At 39.9% G+C, this 24,634-nt stretch overlaps 1 protein-coding gene across 3 annotated transcripts in view; it reads left to right on the plus strand.

Moving 5' to 3' along the window:
• The window catches only part of LOC117328881 (arf-GAP with Rho-GAP domain, ANK repeat and PH domain-containing protein 2-like), a 132,365-nt gene that overhangs the window by 95,026 nt on the left and 12,705 nt on the right, over positions 1-24,634 (plus strand). For 2 of the 3 annotated variants that reach the window (XM_033886475.1, XM_033886477.1), the window contains 11 exons: positions 5,915-5,992; positions 6,294-6,425; positions 7,174-7,194; positions 12,369-12,477; positions 12,806-12,917; positions 16,962-17,042; positions 17,327-17,404; positions 17,760-17,783; positions 19,717-19,791; positions 20,016-20,130; positions 23,421-23,551. In XM_033886475.1, coding sequence (XP_033742366.1) covers positions 5,915-5,992; positions 6,294-6,425; positions 7,174-7,194; positions 12,369-12,477; positions 12,806-12,917; positions 16,962-17,042; positions 17,327-17,404; positions 17,760-17,783; positions 19,717-19,791; positions 20,016-20,130; positions 23,421-23,551 — 956 coding nt within the window. The remainder of the gene's footprint in view (positions 1-5,914; positions 5,993-6,293; positions 6,426-7,173; positions 7,195-12,368; positions 12,478-12,805; positions 12,918-16,961; positions 17,043-17,326; positions 17,405-17,759; positions 17,784-19,716; positions 19,792-20,015; positions 20,131-23,420; positions 23,552-24,634) is intronic. The other variant, XM_033886476.1, reaches the window with a different exon arrangement.

The following is a 24,634-nucleotide window of genomic DNA, read 5'->3' on the forward strand; positions in this document are numbered from 1 at the left end:
CATGATAAGTTTATAGAGGAACACAGTAAGTTTATAGAGGAACACAGTAAGTTTATAGATGAGCATGATAAGTTTATAGATGAGCATGATAAGTTTATAGAGGAACACGGTAAGTTTATAGAGGAGCACAGTGAGTTTATAGAGGAGCACGGTAAGTTTATAGAGGAACACAGTAAGTTTATAGAGGAACATGGTAAGTTTATAGAGGAACACAGTAAGTTTATAGAGGAACACAGTAAGTTTATAGAGGAACAAGGTAAGTTTATAGAGGAACACGGTAAGTTTATAGATGAGCATGATAAGTTTATAGATGAGCATGATAAGTTTATAGAGGAGAACTGTAAGTTTATAGAGGAGCACGGTAAGTTTATAGAGGAACACGGTAAGTTTATACATGAGCATAAGTTTATAGAGGAGCATGATAAGTTTATAGAGGAACACGGTAAGTTTATAGAGGAGCACGGTAAGTTTATAGAGGAGCACGGTAAGTTTATAGAGGAGCATGGTAAGTTTATAGAGGAGAACTGTAAGTTTATAGAGGAGAACGGTAAGTTTATAGAGGAACACGGTAAGTTTATAGATGAGCATGATAAGTTTATAGATGAGCATGATAAGTTTATAGAGGAGAACAGTAAGTTTATAGAGGAGAACTGTAAGTTTATAGAGGAACACAGTAAGTTTATAGAGGAACACAGTAAGTTTATAGAGGAGCACGGTAAGTTTATAGAGGAGCATGGTAATTTATAGAGGAGCACAGTGAGTTTATAGAGGAGCACGGTAAGTTTATAGAGGAACACAGTAAGTTTATAGAGGAGAACTGTAAGTTTATAGAGGAGAACGGTAAGTTTATAGAGGAACACGGTAAGTTTATAGAGGAACATGGTAAGTTTATAGAGGAGCACGGTAAGTTTATAGATGAGCATGATAAGTTTATAGATGAGCATGATAAGTTTATAGAGGAGAACTGTAAGTTTATAGAGGAGCACGGTAAGTTTATAGAGGAACACGGTAAGTTTATAGATGAGCATGATAAGTTTATAGAGGAGCATGATAAGTTTATAGAGGAACACGGTAAGTTTATAGAGGAGCACGGTAAGTTTATAGAGGAGCATGGTAAGTTTATAGAGGAGAACTGTAAGTTTATAGAGGAACAAGGTAAGTTTATAGAGGAACACGGTAAGTTTATAGATGAGCATGATAAGTTTATAGATGAGCATGATAAGTTTATAGATGAGCATGATAAGTTTATAGAGGAGAACTGTAAGTTTATAGAGGAGCACGGTAAGTTTATAGAGGAACACGGTAAGTTTATACATGAGCATAAGTTTATAGAGGAGCATGATAAGTTTATAGAGGAGCATGATAAGTTTATAGAGGAGCACGGTAAGTTTATAGAGGAGCACGGTAAGTTTATAGAGGAGCATGGTATGTTTATAGAGGAGAACTGTAAGTTTATAGAGGAGAACGGTAAGTTTATAGAGGAACACGGTAAGTTTATAGATGAGCATGATAAGTTTATAGATGAGCATGATAAGTTTATAGAGGAGAACAGTAAGTTTATAGAGGAGAACTGTAAGTTTATAGAGGAACACAGTAAGTTTATAGAGGAACACAGTAAGTTTATAGAGGAGCACGGTAAGTTTATAGAGGAGCATGGTAAGTTTATAGAGGAGCACAGTAAGTTTATAGAGGAGCATGGTAAGTTTATAGAGGAGCACACAAAGTTTATAGAGGAACATGGTAAGTTTATTGAGGAGCACACAAAGTTTATAGAGGAGCATGGTAAGTTTATAGAGGAGCACGGTAAGTTTATAGATGAGCATGATAAGTTTATTGAGGAGCACACAAAGTTTATAGAGGAGAACTGTAAGTTTATAGAGGAACACAGTAAGTTTATAGAGGAGCACGGTAAGTTTATAGAGGAACACGGTAAGTTTATAGAGGAGCATGGTAATTTATAGAGGAGCATGGTGAGTTTATAGAGGAACAAGGTGAGTTTATAGAGGAACACGGTAAGTTTATAGAGGAACACAGTAAGTTTATAGATGAGCATGATAAGTTTATAGAGGAACACAGTAAGTTTATAGAGGAACACAGTAAGTTTATAGATGAGCATGATAAGTTTATAGATGAGCATGATAAGTTTATAGAGGAACACGGTAAGTTTATAGAGGAGCACAGTGAGTTTATAGAGGAGCACGGTAAGTTTATAGAGGAACACAGTAAGTTTATAGAGGAACACGGTAAGTTTATAGAGGAACACAGTAAGTTTATAGAGGAACACAGTAAGTTTATAGAGGAACACGGTAAGTTTATAGAGGAACACGGTAAGTTTATAGATGAGCATGATAAGTTTATAGATGAGCATGATAAGTTTATAGAGGAGAACTGTAAGTTTATAGAGGAGCACGGTAAGTTTATAGAGGAACACGGTAAGTTTATACATGAGCATAAGTTTATAGAGGAGCATGATAAGTTTATAGAGGAACACGGTAAGTTTATAGAGGAGCACGGTAAGTTTATAGAGGAGCACGGTAAGTTTATAGAGGAGCATGGTAAGTTTATAGAGGAGAACTGTAAGTTTATAGAGGAGAACGGTAAGTTTATAGAGGAACACGGTAAGTTTATAGATGAGCATGATAAGTTTATAGATGAGCATGATAAGTTTATAGAGGAGAACAGTAAGTTTATAGAGGAGAACTGTAAGTTTATAGAGGAACACAGTAAGTTTATAGAGGAACACAGTAAGTTTATAGAGGAGCACGGTAAGTTTATAGAGGAGCATGGTAATTTATAGAGGAGCACAGTGAGTTTATAGAGGAGCACGGTAAGTTTATAGAGGAACACAGTAAGTTTATAGAGGAGAACTGTAAGTTTATAGAGGAGAACGGTAAGTTTATAGAGGAACACGGTAAGTTTATAGAGGAACATGGTAAGTTTATAGAGGAGCACGGTAAGTTTATAGATGAGCATGATAAGTTTATAGATGAGCATGATAAGTTTATAGAGGAGAACTGTAAGTTTATAGAGGAGCACGGTAAGTTTATAGAGGAACACGGTAAGTTTATAGATGAGCATGATAAGTTTATAGAGGAACACAGTAAGTTTATAGAGGAACACGGTAAGTTTATAGAGGAGCACGGTAAGTTTATAGAGGAGCATGGTAAGTTTATAGAGGAGAACTGTAAGTTTATAGAGGAGAACGGTAAGTTTATAGAGGAACACGGTAAGTTTATAGATGAGCATGATAAGTTTATAGATGAGCATGATAAGTTTATAGAGGAGAACAGTAAGTTTATAGAGGAGAACTGTAAGTTTATAGAGGAACACAGTAAGTTTATAGAGGAACACAGTAAGTTTATAGAGGAGCACGGTAAGTTTATAGAGGAGCATGGTAATTTATAGAGGAGCACAGTGAGTTTATAGAGGAGCACGGTAAGTTTATAGAGGAACACAGTAAGTTTATAGAGGAGAACTGTAAGTTTATAGAGGAGAACGGTAAGTTTATAGAGGAACACGGTAAGTTTATAGAGGAACATGGTAAGTTTATAGAGGAGAACGGTAAGTTTGTAGAGGAACACAGTAAGTTTATAGAGGAACATGGTAAGTTTATAGAGGAACACAGTAAGTTTATAGAAGAACACAGTAAGTTTATAGAGGAACAAGGTAAGTTTATAGAGGAACACGGTAAGTTCATAGAGGAACACGGTAAGTTTATAGAGGAACAAGGTAAGTTTATAGATAAGCATGGTAAGTTTATAGAGGAACAAGGTAAGTTTATAGATAAGCATGGTAACTTTATAGAGGAGAACGGTAAGTTTATAGAGGAACATGGTAAGTTTATAGAGGAGCATGGTAATTTATAGAGGAGCACGGTGAGTTTATAGAGGAACAAGGTAAGTTTATAGATGAGCATGGTAAGTTTATAGAGGAGAACGGTAAGTTTATAGAGGAACACGGTAAGTTTATAGAGGAACATGGTAAGTTTATAGAGGAACACGGTAAGTTTATAGAGGAGCATGGTAATTTATAGAGGAGCATGGTGAGTTTATAGAGGAACAAGGTGAGTTTATAGAGGAATACAGTAAGTTTATAGATGAGCATGATAAGTTTATAGAGGAGAACAGTAAGTTTATAGAGGAACACGGTAAGTTTATAGAGGAGCACGGTAAGTTTATAGAGGAGAACGGTAAGTTTATAGAGGAGCATGGTAAGTTTATAGAGGAACAAGGTAAGTTTATAGATGAGCATGATAAGTTTATAGAGGAGAACAGTAAGTTTATAGAGGAACACGGTAAGTTTATAGAGGAACATTATAAGTTTATAGAGGAGCATGGTTAAGTTTATAGAGGAACACGGTGAGTTTATAGAGGAACATGGTTAAGTTTATAGAGGAACATGGTAAGTTTATAGAGGAACATGGTAAGTTTATAGAGGAACACGGTAAGTTTATAGAGGAGCATGGTAATTTATAGAGGAACACGGTGAGTTTATAGAGGAACACGGTAAGTTTATAGATGAGCATGATAAGTTTATAGATGAGCATGATAAGTTTATAGAGGAGAACAGTAAGTTTATAGAGGAACACAGTAAGTTTATAGAGGAACACGGTAAGTTTATAGAGGAACACGGTAAGTTTATAGAGGAGCATGGTAATTTATAGAGGAACATGGTAAGTTCATAGAGGAACACGGTAAGTTTATAGAGGAACACGGTAAGTTTATAGATGAGCATGATAGTTTATAGAGGAGAACAGTAAGTTCATAGAGGAACACGGTAAGTTTATAGAGGAGTGTGGTTAGTTTATAGAGGAGATTAGAGACAGAAGAAGGTGAGTAGTGAATTACTGCAAATCACTTCATTAATAGCTAACCGGTCTGAAAAGCATATGAGATTATATTACACCATGGTGCAGTGTCAATAGTGCATCTGGCATCAACTTCTCCATTTAATCAATTTCTTCTCAATAACTGAGAATCTCAGAGACCTGATATGGGACCTGCAGCATGCAGGGCTGAAGGGCTTCCAAGTTTGTTCAAATGAATGACCTTCATCTAAATTCAAGGTCACTAGGGTCAAATATGCTAACATTTTTAACAGACTTCTTTTCAAAAACCATGAGACCAAGAGACTTGATATTGGGTGAATAGTGTGCTGGAATGAAGGGCTACAAAATTAATGTAAATGTATAAACCTAATCTACTCTTTGAATTAAGTAGATAGAAGCAGGAGAGTAATGCAGGCCCATTGGGCCTGTTGTTTTCTTTTGATAGATTAATTATTGATATTTGAATTCTTAATTGTCCTAGCCTGTTGCTTTAGTATATTATGATGACTATATATTCCAGAAAACATCTATCACAAGAGAACAAGCAAGTTGTCATAATGAATTAATGATCATATGTTTTTTTTCATCGGACATATTTATATAAATGTTGTTTACCTGACAGGTGTGAGAGATAACACTCCACATGTTTATATAAATGTTGTTTACCTGACAGGTGTGAGAGGTAACACTCCACATGTTTATATAAATGTTGTTGTTTACCTGACAGGTGTGAGAGATAACACTCCCATGTTTATATAAATGTTGTTTACCTGACAGGTGTGAGAGGTAACACCACACATGTTTATATAAATGTTGTTTACCTGACAGGTGTGAGAGATAACACCACACATGTTTATATAAATGTTGTTTACCTGACAGGTGTGAGAGATAACACCACACATGTTTATATAAATGTTGTTTACCTGACAGGTGTGAGAGGTAACACTACACATGTTTATATAAATGTTGTTTACCTGACAGGTGTGAGAGGTAACACCACACATGTTTATATAAACGTTGTTTACCTGACAGGTGTGAGAGATAACACTACACATGTGTATATCAATGTTGTTGTTTACCTGACAGGTCTGAAAGAGGAAGGTGTATACAGGCTAGCTGCTACACATTCCAAGGTTGACGCACTCCTACATACATTTGCTAAAGGTAAAAACTAAAGCAGCACCTTTTGTTTATCTCTTGTTTTGATTTTATCATAAATTGACACATGAATTATGTATTAAAGTGAAGTAAAGGGATCTCAGTAAAGGGTTGGTATGAGGCCACATCTCTATAGGCTGGATCTATCACATACAGTGTATAAGTAGAGAGAGAATACTATGTTTTAAAGCAACACGACTAATGATGATAACGGGTACTATGTATTGTTTATGAAGCTATATCTTCATGGCAACAATAAATATAGGGTTGAAAAATGAACTGTTGATATGGTTTGCTTTTGTTTCAGATGCTCATGCTGTGAAGCTGGCGATGGGCACACACTCAGTCCATGATGTGGCCAACGCCCTTAAACGTTTCTTTAGGAACCTCCAGGAACCACTTCTTATGTCACATCTTTATAACACCTGGATAGAGAAAAGTAGGTGGACATGATATTAATGTATTCATAATATCCACAAGATATCTTATATGTCATATAATATACTCAGGTAAACTCGGGTACAGATCTGATGTAGTATGTCATATAATATACTCAGGTAAACTCGGGTACAGATCTGATGTAGTATGTCATGTAATATACTCAGGTAAACTCGGGTACAGATCTGATGTAGTATGACATATAATATACTCAGGTAAACACAGGTACAGATCTGATGTAGTATGTCATATAATATACTCACTGACAGGTAAACTCAGGTACAGATCTGATGTAGAATGTCATATAATATACTCAGATAAACTCGGGTACAGATCTGATGTAGTATGTCATATAATATACTCAGGTAAACTCGGGTACAGATCTGATGTAGTATGTCATATAATATACTCAGGTAAACTCGGGTACAGATCTGATGTAGTATGTCATATAATATACTCAGGTAAACTCGGGTACAGATCTGATGTAGTATGTCATATAATATACTCAGGTAAACTCGGGTACAGATCTGATGTAGTATGTCATATAATATACTCAGGTAAACTCGGGTACAGATTACACTGGTGTTGTATGTTATACTCAGGTAAACTCAGGTACAGATCTGATGTAGTATGTCATATAATATACTCAGGTAAACTCATTGTGATTTTTAAAAGTGATTTTTAATGAAGTCTGCCAACATTTTGTTATCGCCCCATGTTTATATATGCTCCTTTCGTTCCATACTCAGGTTTAGAGAAAGATGTTGCAGGTAAAAATTTCCTCCCAGCAATAATGCACGCTAAAAATCGTACTGCTAGCTCGCTCAGATCACACAACTCTTGAGGTCTCATTCAGATCACTGAGTGTCGGGTCTTGCTCAGGTGAAACAGTTCTCTGAGTCTCGTTCAGATCACACAGCTCTAAGGTTCTGGCTCAGATCACACAGTTCTCGATGTGTTGCTCAGATTAGACAGTTTAGATGCGTTGCTCAGATTAGACAGTTTAGATGTGTTGCTCAGATTAGACAGTTTAGATGTGTGACTCAGATTACACAGTTTAGATGTGTTGCTCAGATTAGACAGTTTAGATGTGTTGCTCAGATTAGACAGTTTAGATGTGTTGCTCAGATTAGACAGTTCTCGTGGCTCAGATTAGACAGTCCTTGTGGCTCAGATTAGACAGTTCTCTTGGCTCAGATTGGACAGTTCTCTTGGCTCAGATTAGACAGTCCTTGTGGCTCAGATTAGACAGTTCTCGTGGCTCAGATTAGACAGTTCTCGTGGCTCAGATTAGACAGTCCTTGTGGCTCAGATTAGACAGTTCTCTTGGCTCAGATTGGACAGTTCTCGTGGCTCAGATTAGACAGTTCTCGTGGCTCAGATTAGACAGTCCTTGTGGCTCAGATTAGACAGTCCTTGTGGCTCAGATTAGACAGTCCTTGTGGCTCAGATTAGACAGTTCTCTTGGCTCAGATTGGACAGTTCTCGTGGCACAGATTAGACAGTCCTTGTGGCTCAGATTAGACAGTTCTCTTGGCTCAGATTAGACAGTTCTCGTGGCTCAGATTAGACAGTTCTCTTGGCTCAGATTGGACAGTTCTCGTGGCACAGATTAGACAGTCCTTGTGGCTCAGATTAGACAGTTCTCTTGGCTCAGATTAGACAGTTCTCGTGGCTCAGATTAGACAGTCCTTGTGGCTCAGATTAGACAGTCCTTGTGGCTCAGATTAGACAGTTCTCTTGGCTCAGATTAGACAGTTCTCGTGGCTCAGATTAGACAGTTCTCGTGGCTCAGATTAGACAGTCCTTGTGGCTCAGATTAGACAGTTCTCTTGGCTCAGATTGGACAGTTCTCGTGGCTCAGATTAGACAGCTCTCGTGGCTCAGATTAGACAGTCCTTGTGGCTCAGATTAGACAGTTCTCTTGGCTCAGATTAGACAGTTCTCTTGGCTCAGATTGGACAGTTCTCGTGGCTCAGATTAGACAGTCCTTGTGGCTCAGATTAGACAGTCCTTGTGGCTCAGATTAGACAGGTCTCTTGGCTCAGATTAGACAGTCCTTGTGGCTCAGATTGGACAGTTCTCTTGGCTCAGATTAGACAGTTCTCTTGGCTCAGATTGGACAGTTCTCGTGGCTCAGATTAGACAGCTCTCGTGGCTCAGATTAGACAGTTTAGATGTGTTGCTCAGATTAGACAGTTCTTGTGGCTCAGATTAGACAGTTCTCGTGGCTCAGATTAGACAGTCCTCGTGGCTCAGATTAGACAGTTCTCTTGGCTCAGATTAGACAGTTCTCTTGGCTCAGATGAGACAGTTCTCGTGGCTCAGATTAGACAGTTCTCGTGGCTCAGATTAGACAGTTCTCGAGTTTTGGCTCAGATTAGACAGTTCTCGTGGCTCTAATTAGACAGTTGTCGTGGCTCAGATTAGACAGTTCTCGAGTTTTGGCTCAGATTAGACAGTTCTCGTGGCTCAGATTAGATAGTTCTCGTGACTCAGATTAGACAGTTCTCGTGGCTCAGATTGGACAGTTCTCGTGGCTCAGATTGGACAGTTCTCGTGGCTCAGATTAGACAGTCCTTGTGGCTCAGATTGGACAGTTCTCTTGGCTCAGATTAGACAGTTCTCTTGGCTCAGATTGGACAGTTCTCGTGGCTCAGATTAGACAGCTCTCGTGGCTCAGATTAGACAGTTTAGATGTGTTGCTCAGATTAGACAGTTCTTGTGGCTCAGATTAGACAGTTCTCGTGGCTCAGATTAGACAGTCCTTGTGGCTCAGATTAGACAGTCCTTGTGGCTCAGATTAGACAGTTCTCTTGGCTCAGATTAGACAGTTCTCTTGGCTCAGATTGGACAGTTCTCGTGGCTCAGATTAGACAGTTCTCGAGTTTTGGCTCAGATTAGACAGTTCTCGTGGCTCAGATTAGATAGTTCTCGTGACTCAGATTAGACAGCTCTCGTGGCTCAGATTAGACAGTTTAGATGTGTTGCTCAGATTAGACAGTTCTTGTGGCTCAGATTAGACAGTTCTCGAGTTTTGGCTCAGATTAGACAGTTCTCGTGGCTCAGATTAGATAGTTCTCGTGACTCAGATTAGACAGCTCTCGTGGCTCAGATTAGACAGTTTAGATGTGTTGCTCAGATTAGACAGTTCTTGTGGCTCAGATTAGACAGTTCTCGTGGCTCAGATTAGACAGTCCTTGTGGCTCAGATTAGACAGTCCTTGTGGCTCAGATTAGACAGTTCTCTTGGCTCAGATTAGACAGTTCTCTTGGCTCAGATTGGACAGTTCTCGTGGCTCAGATTAGACAGTTCTCGAGTTTTGGCTCAGATTAGACAGTTCTCGTGGCTCTAATTAGACAGTTCTCGTGGCTCAGATTAGACAGTTCTCGAGTTTTGGCTCAGATTAGACAGTTCTCGTGGCTCAGATTAGATAGTTCTCGTGACTCCGATTAGACAGTTCTCGTGGCTCAGATTAGACAGTTCTCGTGGCTCAGATTAGACAGTTCTCGAGTTTTGGCTCAGATTAGACAGTTCTCGTGGCTCAGATTAGACAGTTCTCGTGGCTCAGATTAGACAGTTCTCAGGTTTTGGCTCAGATTAGACAGTTCTCAGGTTTTGGCTCAGATTAGACAGTTCTCGTGGCTCAGATTAGACAGTTCTCGTGGCTCAGATTAGACAGTTCTCGTGACTCAGATTAGACAGTTCTCGTGGCTCAGATGAGGCAGTTCTCGTGGCTCAGATTAGACAGTTCTCGAGTTTTGGCTCAGATTAGACAGTTCTCGTGGCTCAGATTAGACAGTTCTCGTGGCTCAGATTAGACAGTTCTCAGGTTTTGGCTTAGATTAGACAGTTCTCGTGGCTCAGATTAGACAGTTCTCGTGGCTCAGATTAGGCAGTTCGGGGTTTTGACTCAGATTAGACAGTTCTCGGGTTTTGGCTCAGATTAGACAGTTCTTGTGGCTCAGATTAGACAGTTCTCGTGGCTCAGATTAGACAGTCCTCGTGACTCAGATTAGACAGTTCTCGTGGCTCAGATTAGATAGTTCTCGTGACTCAGATTAGACAGTTCTCGTGGCTCAGATTAGATAGTTCTCGAGTTTTGGCTCAGATTAGACAGTTCTCGTGGCTCAGATTAGATAGTTCTCGTGGCTCAGATTAGATAGTTCTCGTGACTCAGATTAGACAGTTCTCGTGGCTCAGATTAGACAGTTCTCGTGGCTCAGATTAGACAGTTCTCGAGTTTTGGCTCAGATTAGACAGTTCTTGTGGCTCAGATTAGACAGTTCTCGTGGCTCAGATTAGACAGTTCTCAGGTTTTGGCTTAGATTAGACAGTTCTCGTGGCTCAGATTAGACAGTTCTCGTGGCTCAGATTAGACAGTTCTCGAGTTTTGGCTCAGATTAGACAGTTCTCGTGGCTCAGATTAGACAGTTCTCAGGTTTTGGCTTAGATTAGACAGTTCTTGTGGCTCAGATTAGACAGTTCTCGTGGCTCAGATTAGGCAGTTCGGGGTTTTGACTCAGATTAGACAGTTCGCGGGTTTTGGCTCAGATTAGACAGTTCTCATGACTCAGATTAGACAGTTCTCGGGTTTTGGCTCAGATTAGACTGTTCTCGGATTCTCACTCAGATCACACAGTTATGAGGGTATTGTGCACATAGCATAAATATCAGGTTCTTATTAAGATCATTTATTTCTAGGGTTCACACTCAGATCACAGGGTTCACAGGTTTGTTCAGACATGGAAGACGTGTGTAACTCAGTCCTGTGTGAGGACAGAGAACTAATTTGTGACAGGTGGAAGTAACGGGTCTCTGCCCCAGTCAGCTGTAACAAGGACTTCTACTGGAGAAACATTAGGTTGTCAAGGTCTCTCAAAGTCTTGATTGGTCAACAAAATCTTACATTTGAAGTATTTTAAATACATTTGAAAATATCACTGTCCTGTCAGCTGCTGCTTTAAATGCTGTAATGTGATGGTTAAGTTTGCATGTTAGAGGAAGGATGGATCACTGACTGAAAGCATGCAAGATAAATATGGTGGTTTATCTGTGGTCCACACGGACTAGAACTACACAGTTCTGTAGTTGTAACGTTCGGTTAAATCTATGTGGATTAGTCCATTTAACAGAAGCTATCATGGCTAAAAACTAACAAACTAACTTTCAGACGTTATTTTCTGAATGATCCCAACCTGTCAGTAGGCCCTATGTTTAGACTGGGTATTGCATGTACATGGAAAGGCTGTGGGTAAGTCTCTGTTAGTCAGAGTACTAATGAGGGATTGTATTGGTTATACTTCTCTCTAGAATGGGAAAATTAATCGTCTAGGAATTGATTTCGGTTTTTCTTGTTATTGTCATCAGAACAAATTTTAATATCAGCCTAACATCAAAGCACTGGTTTGTCCACACTTGGCTTTCTTTTAAACTGCTCTGTAACATTTGATGCTAAAAAGTGTTACTTTCATTTATTTGAAATGATTCAGGACATATACACTGGAGTTTGCTAAAGAGGCCTCTGTCAAATCTATTTGAAAAAGAAAGAAGAGAATATATCACAGCTGTTTCTGATGTAGTATTTATATATTTTATTCAAAAGTAATCCAAGTGTGGGCATATAGTGCATTTGAAACTGTTAGACAAATGTGTCTATTGTTTTAATTGTAGAGATGGAATGTTGATTAATGTCTCTTGTATACACACAAATCCGAATTCTTGAGAGACAAAAGATGGATGCCGGTAAATTACTTTGGATTGGTGGATTCTTGATTTCAGGAATTTTTTTTTAGTTTTATTAGCATCCACCCTTTCTATATTTTTACTTCATTTTTATTGTGCAAACTCCTCCAATCATCCAAATGATAATATATAATCACATGGCTGACTCAATGACACATCATTGGACTTGTCACTTCATTGTCAGTACACTTTGTTTTAGGTAAGATCTCAGCAACACAGACCAAGTTAGACTGGTATCACTACTACATACGAGAACTACCCACGGTACATAGTCGAACACTTCGACGACTCGTCATACACCTGGACAAGTAAGTTACCAATTCGTTATCCTGACCTATGCTAGTTGTTCCATATTAGATGTTCGATTCAATAAGATCATGAAATTCGATATAACTTTGTTCATTTGCTGGGTTTATTACCTGGGTCATTTCAAGGCGGGATATCTTCGTTGTAGCTGGTGGCTACCTTAATAAACAACATAGGGAGAATAAAAGAGTTAAGCAGTAATGACGATGAGCCATGTAAACAGCTATTAGGGTTTTACATTATCATGTTACTAAATGGTTCATGACCTTGTATGCTACGTTCAATGACATTAAGAGTTTACTTTCAGTAATACACATTGTCTGTTGGCAGATTGTCACGTTATAGTGATGACAACAAGATGACTGTGAAAAACATAGCTGCATCATTCGGATCGACGTTGATGAAGGCAGACATTGACACTGGCAGTACTTCAATACTGCAAGTAAGTGTTACCCAACCCTAGTGTATTGTTACCCAACCCTGGTGTAGTGTTACCAAACCCTGGTGTAGTGTTACCCAGCCCTGGTGTAGTGTTACCCAGCCCTGGTGAAGTGTTACCCAGCCGTAGTGTAGTGTTGCCCTACCCTGGTGTAGTGTTACCCAGCCCTGGTGTAGTGTTACCCTACCCTGGTGTAGTGTTACCCAGCCCTGGTGAAGTGTTACCCAACCCTGGTGTAGTGTTACCCAACCCTGGTGTAGTGTTACCCAGCCCTGGTGAAGTGTTACCCAGCCGTAGTGTAGTGTTGCCCTACCCTGGTGTAGTGTTGCCCAGCCCTGGTGTAGTGTTGCCCAGCCCTGGTGTAGTGTAACCCAACCCTGGTGTAGTGTTACCCAGCCCTGGTGTAATGTAACCCAGCCCTAGTGTAGTGTTACCCAGCCCTGGTGTAATGTAACCCAGCCCTAGTGTAGTGTTACCCAACCCTGGTTTAGTGTTGCCCAACCCTAGTGTAGTGTTACCCAACCCTGGTGTAGTGTTGCCCAACCCTGGTTTAGTGTTGCCCAACCCTAGTGTAGTGTTACCCAGCCCTGGTGTAGTGTTACCCAACCCTGGTTTAGTGTTGCCCAACCCTAGTGTAGTGTTACAGAGCCCTGGTGTAATGTAACCCAGCCCTAGTGTAGTGTTACCTAACCCTTGTGTAGTGTTACCCAACCCTGGTGTAGTGTTACCCAGCCCTGGTGTAATGTAACCCAGCCCTAGTGTAGTGTTACCTAACCCTTGTGTAGTGTTACCCAACCCTGGTGTAGTGTTACCCAACCCTAGTGTAGTGTTACCCAGCCCTGGTGTAATGTAACCCAGCCCTAGTGTAGTGTTACCCAGCCCTGGTGAAGTGTTACCTAACCCTGGTGTAGTGTTACCCAACCCTGGTGTAGTGTTACCCAACCCTGGTGTAGTGTTACCCAACCCTGGTGTAGTGTTACCCAGCCCTGGTGTAGTGTTACCCAGTCCTGGTGTAGTGTTACCCAGCCCTGGTGTAGTGTTGCCCAGCCCTGGTGTAGTGTAACCCAGCCCTGGTGAAGTGTTACCCAACCCTGGTGTAGTGTTACCCAGCCCTGGTGTAATGTAACCCAGCCCTAGTGTAGTGTTACCCAGCCCTGGTGAAGTGTTGCCCAACCCTGGTGTAGTGTTACCCAACCCTGGTGTAGTGTTACCCAGCCCTGGTGAAGTGTTACCCAGCCGTAGTGTAGTGTTGCCATACCCTGGTGTAGTGTTGCCCAGCCCTGGTGTAGTGTTGCCCAGCCCTGGTGTAGTGTAACCCAGCCCTGGTGAAGTGTTACCCAACCCTGGTGTAGTGTTACCCAGCCCTGGTGTAATGTAACCCAGCCCTAGTGTAGTGTTACCCAGCCCTGGTGTAATGTAACTCAGCCCTAGTGTAGTGTTACCCAACCCTGGTTTAGTGTTGCCCAACCCTAGTGTAGTGTTACCCAACCCTGGTGTAGTGTTGCCCAACCCTGGTTTAGTGTTGCCCAACCCTAGTGTAGTGTTACCCAGCCCTGGTGTAGTGTTACCCAACCCTGGTTTAGTGTTGCCCAACCCTAGTGTAGTGTTACAGAGCCCTGGTGTAATGTAACCCAGCCCTGGTGAAGTGTTACCTAACCCTGGTGTAGTGTTACCCAACCCTGGTGTAGTGTTACCCAACCCTGGTGTAGTGTTACCCAACCCTGGTGTAGTGTTACCCAACCCTGGTGTAGTGTTACCCAACCCTGGTGTAGTGTTACCCAACCCTGGTGTAGTGTTACCCAGTCCTGGTGTAGTGTTACCCAGCCCTGGTGTAGTGTTGCCCAGCCCTGGTGTAGTGTAACCCAGCCCTGGTGAAGTGTTACCCAACCCTGGTGTAGTGTTACCCAGCCCTGGTGTAATGTAACCCAGCCCTAGTGTAGTGTTACCCAGCCCTGGTGAAGTGTTGCCCAACCCTGGTTTAGTGTTGCCCAACCCTAGTGTAGTGTTACCCAGCCCTGGTGTAGTGTTACCCAACCCTGGTTTAGTGTTGCCTAACCCTAGTGTAGTGTTACAGAGCCCTGGTGTAATGTAACCCAGCCCTGGTGTAGTGTTACCCTACCCTAGTGTAATGTAACCCAGCCCTGGTGTAGTGTAACCCAGCCCTGGTGTAGTGTTACCCAGCCCTGGTGTAGTGTTACCCAGTCCTGGTGTAGTGTTACCCAGCCCTGGTGTAGTGTTACCCAGCCCTGGTGTAGTGTTACCCAGCCCTGGTGTAGTGTTACCCAGCCCTGGTGTAGTGTTACCCAGTCCTGGTGTAGTGTTACCCAGCCCTGGTGTAGTGTTACCCAGCCCTGGTGTAGTGTAACCCAGCCCTGGTGTAGTGTTACCCAACCCTAGTGTAGTGTTACCCAGCCCTGGTTTAGTGTTACCCAACCCTGGTGTAATGTTACCCAGCCCTGGTGTAGTGTTACCCAGCCCTGGTGAAGTGTTACCTAACCCTGGTGTAGTGTTACCCAGCCCTGGTGTAATGTAACCCAGCCCTGGTGTAGTGTTGCCCAGCCCTGGTGTAGTGTAACCCAGCCCTGGTGAAGTGTTACCCAGCCCTAGTGTAGTGTTACCCAGCCCTGGTGTAATGTAACCCAGCCCTGGTGTAGTGTTACCCAACCCTGGTGTAGTGTTACCCAACCCTGGTGTAGTGTTACCCAGCCCTGGTGTAGTGTTACCCAGTCCTGGTGTAGTGTTACCCTACCCTGGTTTAGTGTTGCCCTACCCTAGTGTAGTGTTACCCAGCCCTGGTGTAGTGTTACCCAACCCTGGTTTAGTGTTGCCCAACCCTAGTGTAGTGTTACCCAACCCTGGTGTAGTGTTACCCAACCCTGGTTTAGTGTTGCCCAACCCTAGTGTAGTGTTACCCAACCCTGGTGTAGTGTTACCCAGCCCTGGTGTAGTGTTACCCAGCCCTGGTGTAGTGTTACCCTACCCTGGTTTAGTGTTGCCCTACCCTAGTGTAGTGTTACCCAGCCCTGGTGTAGTGTTACCCAACCCTGGTTTAGTGTTGCCCAACCCTAGTGTAGTGTTACCCAACCCTGGTGTAGTGTTACCCAACCCTGGTTTAGTGTTGCCCAATCCTAGTGTAGTGTTACCCAACCCTGGTGTAGTGTTACCCAGCCCTGGTGTAGTGTTACCCAGCCCTGGTGAAGTGTTACCCAACCCTAGTGTAGTGTTGTCCTACCCTGGTGTAGTGTTACCCAGCCCTGGTGAAGTGTTACCCAACCCTGGTTTAGTGTTACCCTACCCTGGTGTAGTGTTGCCCAACCCTGGTGTAGTGTTGTCCTACCCTGGTGTAGTGTTGCCCAACCGTGGTGAAGTGTTGCCCTAACCTGCTGAAGCATTGCCCTACCATGAAATGTTGCCTAACCCTACGGTGTTGCCCTTGTAACCCTGAAGTAATGTCCTTAATCACCCTGAAGTGTTGTCCTTAGTAACCCTGAAGTGTTGTCCTTAATCACCCTGAAGTGTTGTCCTTAGTAACCCTGAAGTGTTGTCCTTAGTTACCCTGAAGTGTTGTCCTTAGTAACCCTGAAGTAATGTCCTTAATTACCCTGAAGTGTTGTCCTTATTAACCCTGAAGTGTTGTCCTTATTAACCCTGAAGTGTTGTCCTTAATTACCCTGAAGTGTTGTCCTTATTAACCCTGAAGTGTTGTCCTTAAATACCCTGAAGTGTTGTCCTTATTAACCCTGAAGTGTTGTCTGTGGTTACCCTGAAGGGTTGTCTGTGGTTACCCTGAAGTGTTGCCCTAGGAATATTAGGCATTATCCAGTTTTTAAAAGAATATTACAATCTGAATCATTTTCTATGTGTTAAAAGATTGTTACAATCATTATCCAGTTCTTAAAAGAAAAACAGACAAAAAAGATGTTAATATTATAAGCCATATGCAGAATTGTATACATTTGATTAAATTTGAATACTGATGCCTTATCCACAGGTTATAAATACAATATAATACTGAGACTGTATCAAAATGTACTGCGTGTATTACAGGGTGCGGAGGGAGGACAGAACATTCCTCATGAGATGCGAGTGATAGATGACATCATTACTCACCATGAACAGCTGTTTGAGGTAAATATTATAGACACACAGCACCATACGACTGAATTATATTGTCTTGTAAAATACCATTCTAATTGGGAGCATATAGATTTTCTGTCCAGTCCTGTCACATCCTGTACTGAATCTGTCATACCTTCATAGCCCAACAACGGATTTGGTTCATGTTTACAACATAGTATCATAACCTTAGTGTTTAAGCTTTAGCAGGGGATTAAAGGCTTTCAATCTTAACAATTTTGCACCACAAATTCACATGTTGTTCAGGATTTCATCGAACAAATTAAATGTTTCAGTTGGAGAAGGCAAAGGAAGATCAGATCAGGGATGGAGAGAGACGCCTTAGGGATCTACAAGAACGTGCCAGCAAAAGGGTAAATACTACGACCATGCTATCTCTATAGTGACTCGGCTATTCTGTGATAATCCGGTATATATTTATAATGAGGACAAGAAAAGAGAGTGATAGAGGCTTTATACCACAATATAGAGGAAAGGATTTATACCACAATATGGGGAAGAGGTAGACAACATTATTTTTGAGACTGAATTTAATCAAATATTTTTTACCACGTATAACCAGATTCTACAACCTGATAACATTTGTAGACAGTGTATGTATTTTCCTGATATTTGTAGACAGTGTATGTATCTTCCTGATAATATATGTAGACAGTGTATCCTCCTGATAATATATGTAGACAGTGTATGTATCTCTTCCTATATCAGAGTGAACTCAACAGTTATAAAGAGGTAAATCATACTTGTATCTTTTCATGCTTGTCAAAAGCATGGTATGATATCTATTTGAAATATTTACGTTTCTTATGAGTTATACATGTATAAATCACTATCAAAATTTCCTATTTCTGAGTTATAACAATGTATCATCCACTCCATCCCGCATGTTCCCATATAATGTCTGGTTAGCAGTATCATATACATGTATTGTCTGGTTAGCAGTATCATATACATGTATTGTCTGGTTAGCAGTATCATATACATTTATTGTCTGGTTAGCAGTATCATATACATGTATTGTCTGGTTAGCAGTATCATATACATTTATTGTCTGGTTAGCAGTATCATATACATTTATTGTCTGGTTAGCAGTATCATATACATGTATTGTCTGGTTAGCAGTATCATATACATTTATTGTCTGGTTAGCAGTATCATATACATGTATTGTCTGGTTAGCAGTATCATATACATGTATTGTCTGGTTAGCAGTATCATATACATGTATTGTCTGGTTAGCAGTATCATATACATGTATTGTCAAATTTGGTGTAAAAATTACCTTTTGGAAAGAGATTGAAAAACAGTTGAGTACTGAGACTAAGTAATATGTAGCAGAGACCAAGATATTAGACCTGTAAGTAATGTACTGTAGTTCTACTTTTTCTTAATTAATTATTGAGGATTTTGTTTCATGAGATACACATGTACATAAATTGTGAAACTAAACAATATAAGTTACAGAAGAAAATAAAGATTCTTCTCGAGTTTGTGTCGGCCTGTGCTTGTGAAAATAGAAATAAAAGAATGGTTTGGTGAAGATGGTCACTTGATATTAACATGAGGATGTATAAGTGGCCCAATATTGTATTCGTCTGTGGAATGTTAATGACTTACCCGGGTCACTTCTGTAATGGTAGCTAGGTGTACCATTCATTTCTGAATGTCCTTTAACTATTACTATATAATAACTAACAGATGAACGCATGTTACATTAAACTCATCTTACTGTAATTTCTGGTTTTTGCTTTGCTAGTAATTGTTTATGTAATTATTCCTTCAAAACGTGTTATCTCTATTTGAGGTAAAAAGGAGATTAGGGGTAAAAGGGAGGGTATATTTAAAGGTAATAGTGAGTGTTGGGGTAAAAGGGAGGGTAGGGGTAAAGGGAAGGAAGGGGTAATAGGGAGGGTAGGGTTAATAGGGAGGGTAGGGGTAATAGGGAGGGTAGGGTTAATAGGGAGGGTAGGGGTAATAGTGAGGGTAGGGGTAAAAGGGAGGGTAGGGGTAATAGGGAGGGTAGGGGTAATAGGGAGGGTAGGGGTAAAAGGGAGGGTAGGGGGTAAAAGGGAGGGTAGGGGTAATAGGGAGGGTAGGGGTAATAGGGAGGGTAGGGGTAAAAGGGAGGGTAGGGGTAATAGGGAGGGAAGGGTAGGGGTAATAGGGAGGGTAGGGTTAATAGGGAGGGTCGGGGTAATAGGGAGGGTAGGGGTAAAAGGGAGGGTAGGGGTAATAGGGAGGGTAGGGTTAAAAGGGGAGGGTAGGGTAATAGGGAGGTTTGAGATAAGAAGAAGGATGGTGGTTAATCGAAGGGTAGGAGTAAAAGGTGTGATAGCTAGAAAACGGGATTGATTTAGATTGGAGTTTTGAAAGTCTTATCACTTAATTATATCATAATGTTATTGGCTGATGTGATAGGTTTGGGGTATAAAAAGGCAGTGGTTCAGATTGGAGTTCCTGTCCTTATATCACAGTGTTTTGTAACACATCTGATAAACATATTGATGTCATTGTTTACTTACTAGTGTCATTTTCTGTTTGATTACCAGACTGAGTGTTAATTTCTGTGATTACCAGACTGAGTGTTAATTTCTGTTACCAATGTAGTGTGGGTCCTATGTTATGTGACAGTTAATTACATGTATTTTATTTTCTAATTTAACAGCAAAGTTCCTATGGTGACCCTATGATGGTTTCTGTACACTTCCTCATCCATAATGGACAGAGTGAAAGTGTCCATGTAAGTGTCAAACCCAGTAACATTCCAATAAACAATAAATGAGACATAGTATGAATTTTAAGAATGACATTGTGTTTCTACAAATAACTCAGTTTTGCTAATTATTTTGATTTGGTATTTTATTTAAACTTCTGTAAATGTCTGAATTTGCTGTAAACACTTCCCTATGATACTTGGCCTACCTTAGTGTTTCCTAATGCTCATCATGCGTGTCTCTCTTACAGCTTAAACATAACACAACACCAGAAGATGTGATTGGGCCTCTACTTACCAAATTCAAAATGCAAGCATCCTCTACCAACTATGCTCTCCATGAGATGGTGTGTAATGGGTCTGTGGGTAAGTTATCATTACTGTATACCAGTCTACACAGTGTTAAAATCAACTGACCTTTTCTGTATCCTCATCTTCTGTACCATCAGATTACTGATAACTGATGTATCTATTATCCCCAGAACACCTGTACCCTCAAATTACTGATAACTGGTGTATCTATTATCCACGGAACACCTGTACCCTCAAATTACTGATAAATAATCTATCTATTATCCCCAGAACACCTGTACCCTCAAATTACTGATAACTGATGTATCTATTATCCACGGAACACCTGTACCCTAAACTTACTGATAACTGGTGTATCTATTATCCACAGAACACCTGTACCCTCAAATTACTGATAAATAATGTATCTATTATCCCCAGAACACCTGTACCCTCAAATTACTGATAACTGGTGTATCTATTATCCATGGAACACCTGTACCCTCAAAGTTACTGATAACTGGTGTATCTATTATCCACAGAACACCTGTACCCTCAAATTACTGATAACTGGTGTATCTATTATCTACAGAACACCTGTACCCTCAAATTACTGATAACTGGTGTATCTATTATCCACAGAACACCTGTACCCTCAAATTACTGATAAATAATGTATCTATTATCCCCAGAACACCTGTACCCTCAAATTACTGATAAATAATCTATTATCCACAGAACACCTGTACCCTCAAATTACTGATAAATAATCTATCTATTATCCACGGAACACCTGTACCCTCAACTTACTGATAAATAATCTATCTATTATCCTCAGAACACCTGTACCCTCAAATTACTGATAACTGGTGTATCTATTATCTACAGAACACCTGTACCCTCAAATTACTGATACCTGATGTATCTATTATCTACAGAACACCTGTACCCTCAAATTACTGATAACTGATGTATCTATTATCCACAGAACACCTGTACCCTCAAATTACTGATAACTGGTGTATCTATTATATACAGAACACCTGTACCCTCAAATTACTGATAACTGATGTATCTATTATCCACAGAACACCTGTACCCACAAATTACTGATAAATAATCTATCTATTATGCACGGAACACCTGTACCCTCAAATTATTGATACCTGATGTATCTATTATCTACAGAACACCTGTACCCTCAAATTACTGATAAATAATCTATCTATTATCTACAGAACACCTGTACCCTCAAATTACTGATAACTGATGTATCTATTATCCTCAGAACACCTTCTGTACTCTCAACTTACTGATAACTGGTGTATCTATTATCCTCGGAACACCTGTACCCTCAAATTACTGATACCTGATGTATCTATCATCCACAGAACACCTGTACCCTCAAATTACTGATAACTGATGTATCTATTATCCTCAGAACACCTTCTGTACCCTCAAATTACTGATACCTGATGTATCTATTATCCTCAGAACACCTGTACCCTCAAATTACTGTTAACTGATGTATCTATTATCCCCAGAACACCTGTACCCTCAAATTACTGATAACTGGTGTATCTATCATCCACAGAACACCTGTACCCTCAAATTACTGATAACTGATGTATCTATTATCCTCAGAACACCTTCTGTACCCTCAACTTACTGATAATTGGTGTATCTATTATCCTCGGAACACCTGTACCCTCAAATTACTGATAACTGATGTATCTATTATCCTCAGAACACCTTCTGTACCCTCAACTTACTGATAACTGGTGTGTCTATTATCCTCAGAACACCTGTACCCTCAAATTACTGATAACTGATGTATCTATTATCTACAGAACACCTGTACCCTCAAATTACTGATACCTGATGTATCTATTATCCCCAGAACACCTGTACCCTCAAATTACTGATAACTGATGTATCTATTATCCCCAGAACACATGTACCCTCAAATTACTGATAACTGGTGTATCTATTATCCCCAGAACACCTGTACCCTCAAATTACTGATAACTGATATATCTATTATCCACAGAACACCTGTACCCACAAATTACTGATAAATAATGTATCTATTATCCACAGAACACCTGTACCCTCAAATTACTGATAAATAATGTATCTATAATTATCCCCAGAACACCTGTACCCTCAAATTACTGATAACTGATGTATCTATTATCCACAGAACACCTGTACCCACAAATTACTGATAACTGATATATCTATTATCCACAGAACACCTGTACCCACAAATTACTGATAACTGATGTATCTATTATCCCCAGAACACCTGTACCCTCAAATTACTGATAACTGGTGTATCTATTATCCCCAGAACACCTGTACCCTCAAATTACTGATAACTGATATATCTATTATCCACAGAACACCTGTACCCACAAATTACTGATAAATAATGTATCTATTATCCACAGAACACCTGTACCCTCAAATTACTGATAAATAATGTATCTATTATCCACAGAACACCTGTACCCTCAAATTACTGATAAATAATGTATCTATAATTATCCCCAGAACACCTGTACCCACAAATTACTGATAACTGATATATCTATTATCCACAGAACACCTGTACCCACAAATTACTGATAAATAATGTATCTACTATCCACAGAACACCTGTACCCTCAAATTACTGATAAATAATGTATCTATAATTATCCCCAGAACATCTAGGCCTGTACCCTCAAAGTTACTGATAACTGGTGTATCTATTATCCACAGAACACCTGTACCCTCAAATTACTGATACCTGATGTATCTATTATCCCCAGAACACCTGTACCCTCAAATTACTGATAACTGATGTATCTATTATCCCCAGAACACCTGTACCCTCAAATTACTGATAACTTGTGTATCTATTATCCCCAGAACACCTGTACCCTCAAAGTTACTGATAACTGGTGTATCTATCCACAGAACGACTGCTGTACCCTCAAATTACTGATAAATAATGTATCTATTATCCACAGAACACCTGTACCCTCAAATTACTGATAACTGATGTATCTATTATCTACAGAACACCTGTACCCTCAAATTACTGATAACTGATGTATCTATTATCTACAGAACACCTGTACCCTCAAATTACTGATAACTGATGTATCTATTATCTACAGAACACCTGTACCCTCAAATTACTGATAACTGATGTATCTATTATCTACAGAACACCTGTACCCTCAAATTACTGATAACTGGTGTATCTATTATCCACAGAACACCTGTACCCTCAAATTACTGATAACTGATGTATCTATTATCCCCAGAACACCTGTACCCTCAAAGTTACTGATAACTGGTGTATCTATCCACAGAACGACTGCTGTACCCCCAAGAGAACCTGTATAAGGTTGTGATGTCGTGGGCAGACTGGTCGAGTGAATACAGCAGAACTGCATGTCTGTGTCTGAAACCTTCAGAACTTGCTCACAAGCTGGAAAGCAGTGTAAGTTTAAGGCTATTGTTTTACTGGTATGCTATAGCAACAGACCAATTCAGTATTCCTATCTAACATTCCTTGTATTCTTGCAAAATACAATACATTGTACCAGTATTCCTTGGTTCTATACATTAACAGACCTGCAGACCTTGCAGAAAGGCTATAGACAATGAACTCAAAAACTGCCACTGTGGGGAAAGGCTAAAAACAATGAACTCAAAACTTTATGGAGTAGGGTTTAAGACCATGAACTCAAAATTGTTGAACTAAAAATTGTCACTGTGGTGAAGGTTTTAAAGGGACATCACGGTAAACCAATTTATATTTTGTATTTTTTCATATTACATATATATATATATATATATATGTATTGTATATATATATATGTATTGGGTATGTCTTTAAAAAATATAACCTTATGAACAATAACCATTCATGATATATGTACATAAAAAACATCAATTATTAATTATAAAAAGGTTATCACAATTCGTTGATCAACAGTCTGGATATGTAAATTTTGTGGCATACACAATAAAATGCATGCGCACAACAAACTAAAACACCCGAAAACAAAACTGGCTTCCAACGTGAATCGAATGCATTTGAAAAAGATAACAGCTTCCGCAATAAAGAGAATAATGGCGAAATGGGTCAAAGACAATCTTAGAAATACACTGGGGAAACAGAACAATAGATTGGAACAGTTCAAACATGAAAATAATGACTGCAGTAATACGGACGCTGCTCGTATTCTGCTTGATTGCTGGATAGTATGCCATAACAAACTTGGTAATATTTATACAGTCTGTACCAGTACTTCGCTACTGTCAACTATACTATATGTACAGTGTTTACACTTATATACACATAAATATTTGCACCGGAATATATACAGAACATGTTATTATAACATTTAAACCAATGTATAATATCGTTATCCAACTAACCCAGATGGAATATTTTGACTTGTATAAGCTATCGTGTGTTTGTGTTTACAAATGAAAATGCCTCGATTTCAAAAGAGTCACGTGATGATTTAGAAATAATTTCCGCGCTAAATTTAGAGGGGGATTCCCAACTAAATTG

Source organism: Pecten maximus, chromosome 6 (assembly GCF_902652985.1).
Source record: "Pecten maximus chromosome 6, xPecMax1.1, whole genome shotgun sequence".
Classification (NCBI taxonomy): Eukaryota; Metazoa; Mollusca; class Bivalvia; order Pectinida; family Pectinidae; genus Pecten; species Pecten maximus.